This window comes from Saccopteryx leptura, chromosome 3, assembly GCF_036850995.1.
Source record: "Saccopteryx leptura isolate mSacLep1 chromosome 3, mSacLep1_pri_phased_curated, whole genome shotgun sequence".
In the NCBI taxonomy this organism is placed as follows: Eukaryota; Metazoa; Chordata; class Mammalia; order Chiroptera; family Emballonuridae; genus Saccopteryx; species Saccopteryx leptura.
The window spans coordinates 219,917,771-219,925,951 of NC_089505.1; the positions used below are offsets into that span (position 1 = coordinate 219,917,771).

General features: G+C 38.5%; 1 protein-coding gene across 1 annotated transcript; it reads left to right on the plus strand.

Annotated features, from left to right (window-relative positions):
* The first annotated feature begins 5,428 nt into the window (after positions 1-5,428).
* On the plus strand, positions 5,429-6,320 carry LOC136398415 (mitochondrial import inner membrane translocase subunit Tim9-like). The gene is made up of 3 exons (XM_066372695.1): positions 5,429-5,710; positions 5,853-5,876; positions 6,255-6,320. The coding sequence occupies exons 1-3, from the start codon at positions 5,597-5,599 to the stop codon at positions 6,318-6,320; spliced, it is 204 nt and encodes a 67-aa protein (XP_066228792.1). The 5' UTR covers positions 5,429-5,596.
* Positions 6,321-8,181: the final 1,861 nt, after the last annotated feature.

Consider the following 8,181-nt stretch of genomic DNA (forward strand, 5'->3'; position numbering starts at 1 on the left):
ACGCAGACACAAACAGTGAAAAGTATAGTAGCTGCAGATTGGTAGCCCACAGTGAGTTACAAATAACTGCTGATGCCAACCCAAGAAAAACTAGAGCCAACACTACTGGTAGTGGGTGGCAGACAGCACCAACTCTAGACTCAACTACCTACACAAGCAGCACACCCAAAGGTGGAGTCTAGCAGGCACCAGATACTATGGAGAATAAATATGCCCAACAGTACAGCCATTGCACAGTGTGTAATACACATAATCAAGGTTCACCCTTAGAGCCAACCAGCCTAAAGGGATAACATACCCATGAAAAGACCAACTGCATCTAATACTCACATACAACAAGAGGGAAAATACTATCCTCAAGAAGCATTACTAGAACAAAGAAAACAAGTGGCCTGGAGGACAGTACCACTGAGCCCATATTCTTCATAAAGACCACACAAAAATTTCAAAGTCAGACAGCACTACCTAATACACAGACAAAATGGGAAGACAGAGAAATGCCACCCAAATGAATTAACAAGAGAAATCTCCAGAAAAAGAACTGAATGAGATGGATGTAACCAAAATACCAGATGCAGAGTTTAATACAATGATTTTTAGGATGCTCAAGGATCTTAGAGTAACAATGGATGGACATAATGAGCACCTAAATAAGGAGAGAGCAAGCATAAAAAAGGACATTGAAATCATAAAAAAAAAAGTCAAAATGACAAATACAATATCAGAAATCTTGACTGATCTAGAAGGAATTAATAGCATGCTAGATGAAGCAAACAATCAAATAATCAATTTAGAGGACAAGATAAATGAAAGCATGGAAGCACAGAAGCAAAAAAAAAAAAAAGAGAGAGAGAGAGAGAGAGGCTCTAAAATCTGAGGAAACTCTAAGAGAACTCTGTGAGAACATGAAGAGAAACAACATCCACATCATAGGGATTCCTGAAGGAGAAGAGAAAGAACAAGGGATAGAGAACTTGATTGAAAAAATCATAGCTGAAAACATCCCTAAATTAATGAAGGAAAAAGTCACACAAGTTCAAGAAGCACAGAGAATCCCATTAAAGAGGAACCCAAAAAGACCTACACCAACACACATCATAATTAAAATACCAAAGATAAGAGATAAAAAATCTCTTAACTAAAATACAAAGAATACTAAAAGCTGCAACAGAAAAGCAGTCAATCACCTACAAAGGAGCCCCCATAAGGATGACATCCAACTTTTCAATGGAAACACTTGAGGCCAGAAAGGAATGGCAAAAAATATTCATAGTAATGCAAAACAAGAGCCTTCAACCAAGACTTCTTTATCCAGCAAGGCTATTGTTTAAAATTGAAGGAGAAATAGAAAGCTTCTCAGACAAAAACAAACAAACAAACAAAAAAAAAACAAAACCTCACAGAATTCATTACAACCAAACCAATGCTACAAGAAATGTTAAGGGGCCTGTTGTAAACAGAACAAATGGGAAAAAAATCTAGAAAATGAGGAATGTAAATTTAAAAAATAAAATGACAATAAACAACTACATATCAATAATAACCTTAAATGTAAATGGATGAAATGCTCCAATCAAAAGACATAGGGTAGCTGCATGAATAAGAAACTAGGACCCATACATATGCTCTCTACCAGAGATGCATGTCAGAACAAAAGATACACATAGACTGAAAGTGAAGGAATGGAAAAAATATTTCATGCAAATTGAAATGAAAAAAAAAAGTTGGGGTAGCAATACTTCTATCTGACAAAATAGACTTTAAAACAAAGGCAATAGTAAGGGATAGAAAAGGTCACTACATAATGATAAAGAGAGCAATCCAACAGGAAGATATAACCATTATAAATGTCTATGCGCCTAATATAGGAGTACCTAAATATATAAAGCAGATTTTGATGAACATAAAGGACAAGATCAACAGCAATACTATAATAGTAGGGGATTTCAATACCCCACTAACATCAATGGATAGATCTCAGGAAAGAAAATTAACAAAGAAACTGCAGCCTTAATGGAGACACTAGATCAACTAGATTTAATAGATATCCCCAGAACCTTTCACCCTAAAGCAGCAGTATAATATACATTCTTTTCAAGTGCTAATGGTACATTCTCTAGGATAGACCATATGTTAGGACACAAAATGAATCTCAAAAAATTTAAGAAGATTAAAATCATATCAAGCATCTTCTCTGATCACAATGGTATGAAACTAGAAATCAACTACAATAGAAGAACTGAAAAACATTCAAACACTTGGAAACTAAATAGCATTGTTATTAAAGTATGAATGGGTTAACAATGAGATCAAAGAATAAATCAAAAATTTCCTTGAAACAAATTAAAATGAACATACAGCAAACTAAAATTTATGGGATACAGCAAAAGCAGTCCTGAGAGGGAAGTTCAAAGCATTACAGGCATACCTTAAGAAACAAGAAAAGGCTCAAATAAACAACTTAACCCTGCATCTAAAAGAACTAGAGAAAGAACAGTAGGTAAAGCCCAGGGGAAGTAGATGGAAGGAAATACTAAAGGTCAGAGCAGAAATAAATGGCATACAGGCTCAAAAAACAATACAGAAGATCAATGAAACTAAGATCTGGTTCTTTGAAAAGTAAATAAGATTGATGAACCTTTAATCAGACTCACCAAGAAAAACAGAGAGAGGACTCAATTAAATAAAATTAGAAATGAGAGTGGAGAAATAACAACTGACAGAGCAGAAATACAAAGGATTGTAAGAAAATACTATAAGGACTGTATGCCAAAAAATTAGACAATCTAAGTGAGATGGACAAATTCCTTGAAACATATAATCATTCAAAAATCAATCTGGAAGAATCAGAAAACTTAAACAGACTGATTACAACAAATGAGATTGAAACAGTTATCAAAAAACTCCCAACAAACAAAAGCCCTGGACCAGATGGCTTCACAGAAAAATTCTAACAAATATTCAAAGAAGAACTAACTCCTATCCTTTTTAAGCTATTTCAAAAAATTCAAGAAGAGGGAAGACTTCTAAGCTCCTTTTATGAGGTGAGAATAATTCTCATTCCAGAACCAGGTAAAGACACTACAAAGAAAGAAAACAATAGGCCTCTGGTCAGCAAACTGCAGCTCGTGAGCCACATGCAGCTCTTTGGCCCCTTGAGTGTGGCTCTTCCACAAAATACCATGTGCGGGCACTACCCTGATAAGGAATGTACCTACCTATATAGTTTAAGTTTAAAAAATTTGGCTCTCAAAAGAAATTTCAATTGTTGTACTGTTGATATTTGGCTCTGATGACTAATGAGTTTGCTGACCACTGCTATAGGCCAATATCCCTGAAGAACTTAGATGCTAAAATTCTCAACAAATATTAGCAAACCAGATCAAGGAATACATGAAAAAAATAATACATGATCAAGGGGGATTTATTCTGGGGCGGCAAGGCTGGTACAATATTTGCAAGTCAGTCAATGTGATTCATCACATAAACAAAAGGAAGGAGAAAAATCACACGATAATATGAATAGATGCAGAAAAAGCACTTGATAAAATCCAGCACCCCCTTATGATTAAAACTCTCAGCAAAGTGGGGATACAGGGAACATACCTCAACATGATAAAGGCCATCTATGACAAACCCATGGCCAACATCATATTCAATGGGGAAAAATTAAAAAGAATCCCCTTAAGATCTGGAACAAGGTAGGGGTGCCCCCTTTCATCACTCTCATTCAACATAGCTCTGAAAGTCCTAGCCACAGCAATCAGACAAGAAGAAGAAATAAAAGGCATCCAAATTGAAAACGAAAAAGTAAAACCATCATTATTTGCTGATGACATGATACTGTACATAGAAAAGCCTAAAGTCTCAGTCAAAAAACTACTAGACCTGATAAATAAATTTGGCAAGGTGGCAGGATATAAAATTAATATTCAGAAATCAGAGGCATTTTTACACACCAACAATAAACTGCCTGAAAGAGAAATTAAGAAAACAATCTCCTTCAATTGCAACAAAATTAAGTACCTACAAATAAATTTAACCAAGGTGGTTAAAGACTTATACTCAGAAAATTATAAAACATTGATAAAAGAAATCAAGGAAGATACAAACAAGTGGAAGCATATACCATGTTCATGGATAGGAAGAATAAACATCATTAAAATGTCTATATTACCCAAAGCAATTTATAAATTCAATGTAATTTCTATTAAAATGCCAATGGCATACTTCAAAGGTATAGAACAAATAATCCAAAAATTTATATGGAACCAAAAAAGAACACAAATAGCCTCAGCAATCTTGAAAAAAGAAGAATAAAGTGGGTGGTATCATACTTCCTGATATCAAGTCACACTACAAGGCCATTGTACTCAAAACAGCTTGGTTGTAGCATAAGAACAGGCCTATAGATCAATGGAACAGAACAGAGAACCCAGAAATAAACCCACACCTTTATGGACAACTGATATTTGACAAAGGAGATAAGAGCATACAATTGAGTAAAGACAGTCTCTTTAATAAATGGTGTTGGGAAAATTGGACAGGTACACGCAAAAAAATGAAACTAGATCACCAACTTACACCATTCACAAAAATAAACTCAAAATGGATAAAAGACTTAAATGTAAGCCATGAAACCATAAGCATCTTAGAAGAAAACATAGGCAGTAAGCTCTCCCAACATCTCTCGCAGCAATATATTTACTGATTTATCTCCACAGGCAATTGAAATAAAGGACAGGATGAACATAAGGGACTATATCAAATTAAAAAGCTTTTGCACAGCTAGACGATATAAACAAAATAAAAAGACAAACCACACAATGGGAGAACATATTCAACAATACATCTGATAAGAGATTAATAACCAAAATTTATAAAGAACTTGTAAAACTCAACATCAGAAAGGTAAACAACCCAATCAAAAAATGTAAAAGGAAATGAATAGACACTTCTCCAAAGAGGACATACAGATGGCCAACATGCAGATGAAAAAATGTTCAACATCACTAATCATCAGAGAAATGCAAATTAAAACCACAATGAGATACCACCTCACATCAGTCAGAATGGCGCTCATTAACAAAATAACACAGAATAAGTGCTGGCAAAGATGTGGAGAAAAGGGAACCCTCTTGCACTGCTGGTGGGAATGTAGACTGGTGCAGCCACTGTGGAAAACAGTATGGAGAGTCCTCAAAAAATTAAAAATGGAATTGCCTTTTGACCCAGCCATCCCACTTTTAGGAATATATCCTAAGAACACCAGATCACTGATTCAAAAGGAGTATGCGCCCCCATGTTTATTGCAGCATTGTTCACAATAGCCAAGATCTGGAAACAGCCCAAGTGTTCATCAGTGGACGAATGGATTAAAAAGCAGTAATACACCGACTCTCCACCCACGGACTCGATTGGCAGCACAGCCCCCCTCCCCCCGTCCTTATACTGTTGTTGGAAGTGAGAGCCTGGGCTTAAATAAGAAATCAGGCCTCACTGGAGACATTCAAGCAAAAGTTGGACAACTGCTTTTCCAGAACAGAAAGAAAAATTATGCATCAGAAAAGGTGACTAATAAACGTACCAAAAGAAGATGGCAGCACAAATGCCAGAATCTGACCAGATAAAACAGTTTAAAGAATTTCTTGGAACCTACAATAAACTTACAGAAACCTCCTTTTTGGACTGTATTAAAGACTTCACTCTCGTCTCTCCGTTCCTGTCTGTCTGTCCCTGTCTATCCCTCTCTCTGACTCTCTCTTTGTCTCTGTAAAAAACAAAAACAAACAAACAAAAAAGAGCCTGACCAGGCAGTGGTGCAGTGGATAGAGCATCGGACTGGGATGCAGAGGACCCAGGTTCAAGACCCCGAGGTCGCCAGATTGAGCGCGGGCTCATCTGGTTTGAGCAAAAGAGCCCACCAGCTTGAACCCAAGGTCGCTGGCTCGAGCAAGGGGTTACTCAGTCTGCTGAAGGCCTGTGGTCAAGGCACATATGAGGAAGCAATCAATGAACAACTAAGGTGTCACAATGCACAATGAAAAACTAATGATTGATGCTTCTCATCTCTCCGTTCCTGTCTGTCTGTCCCTGTCTAACCCTCTCTCTGACTCTCTCTCTGTCTCTGTAAAAAAAGGAAAAAAAAAAAAGACTTCACAACGAGTGAAGTAAAACTTGAAGAGAATACCTGTTCAGAACACTGCTTACAGAAATATCTAAAAATGACACGAAGAATATCCGTGACATTTCAGGAATATCACATTCAGCAGAAGGAAGCCCTGGAAGCCAAAGCAGGACTCCTTGGCCAGCCACTATAGGGAAGTCCTGCTGGATGGACTTTCCATGAGAGATTGCCAACAGCTGTTGCACTGGAAACAGGGATGAATCTGATAGAACCTCTTGAAAGCAGCAGCCACCACTTTAATCATCTGTCATGACTGTTTGGCAAATGGAAACCAATGGAGAAACAAAATTGCTATTTATCCAGGATAATCAAAATAGAAGGTCTTAGTGTTCAATGACAACAGTAAGATGCAACATTTTTGAGGCCTTATGATTCAGAAGCCTAGTCACTTGATTAGAAAAATAAACCATTGTTTCTTCAGTCATGACTATTAATTTTAAAGCAAAATGTGTGTTCAATCATGAATGAAATAGAAAACATTTGGCCCTGGCCGGTTGGCTCAGCGGTAGAGCGTCGGCCTGGCGTGCGGGGGACCCGGGTTCGATTCCCGGCCAGGGCACATAGGAGAAGCGCCCATTTGCTTCTCCACCCCTCCCCCTCCTTCCTCTCTGTCTCTGTCTTCCCCTCCCGCAGCCAAGGCTCCATTGGAGCAAAGATGGCCCGGGCGCTGGGGATGGCTCCTTGGCCTCTGCCCCAGGCGCTAGAGTGGCTCTGGTCACGGCAGAGCGACGCCCCAGAGGGGCAGAGCATCGCCCCCTGGTGGGCAGAGCGTCGCCCCTGGTGGGCGTGCCGGGTGGATCCCGGTCGGGCGCATGCGGGAGTCTGTCTGACTGTCTCTCCCCGTTTCCAGCTTCAGAAAAATACAAAAAAAAAAAAAAAAAAAGAAATAGAAAACATTTATTACTAAAAGTAAAATAAATGGCAGTATCACTAAAAATATTTTTAAAGCAGTGGAATACTATGCAGCCATGAAAAATAAGAAATGTGCCGTGAACCAACATGGCTAGTAATTCCAGGTCTTGAGTGGGAATGGCATGGAATTAAGAAAATAGGCTTCGAGTAAAAGGATGGGCTTAGGAGATCTCTGCAATGCTGATGGCAAGAACAGAGAGGCTCAACACCTGCTTCCTGCTTTATTTATAGGACAAAGTAAGGCCATTAGCAAATCAAAGAAATCTCTGATCACATTTCCAAGGCAACCCAAGAATTCTACCAAGTGCAGAAAACCCCCACCATACATAACATCTTAACTTCAAAAGACAAAGGATAAAAGAAACTTGCCTCCAGTCTTTTCAGGGGACATGGGGAGCAGGACTAGTATAAACAATCCAGCACCATAGCAAATAACCTTTAGCAACTTCACAGAACAAGTGAGGTGGGGGTTGGGCAGACTGTCAGCTTACTGCCAGTTCCCCACACCTCTGTCCCCCCAAATCTAAACTGCAAAGACCCTGTTGGCTTTTGGTCCCCTACAGAAATCTTACCTTTTACAACATGGATGGACCTGGAAACTATTATGCTAATGAAATAAGCCAGGAAGAGAAGGGAAAATATCATATGACCTCACTCATTTGAGAAATGTAATGAACAATGTGAACTGAGCAACGAAACTGAGGCAGAGGCGGGATCAAAGGGACCAGAGAAGGGAAAGAGATTAATGAAATTATATACACATAACACAGCATTATAGAGAGCAGGACAGCAAATCCTGGAGGGAAGGGGGAAGGCATTGGGGGAAGAGAGCAGGGGAGGCGAGGGGAACATGGAGGTGGGGGGGATATATTTGGTGGGACATTTGAATCTATGTAAACACAATAAATTAAAATCAATAAAAAATTTAAAAATGGACAAAAGAACTGAATAGACACTTCTCCAAAGAGGACATACAGATGGCCAATAGGCATATGAAAAAATGTTCAACAGTGAGATGCCACCTTACTCTTGTCAGAATGGCTCTTATTAACAAATCAACACACAACAAATGCTAGCAAGAG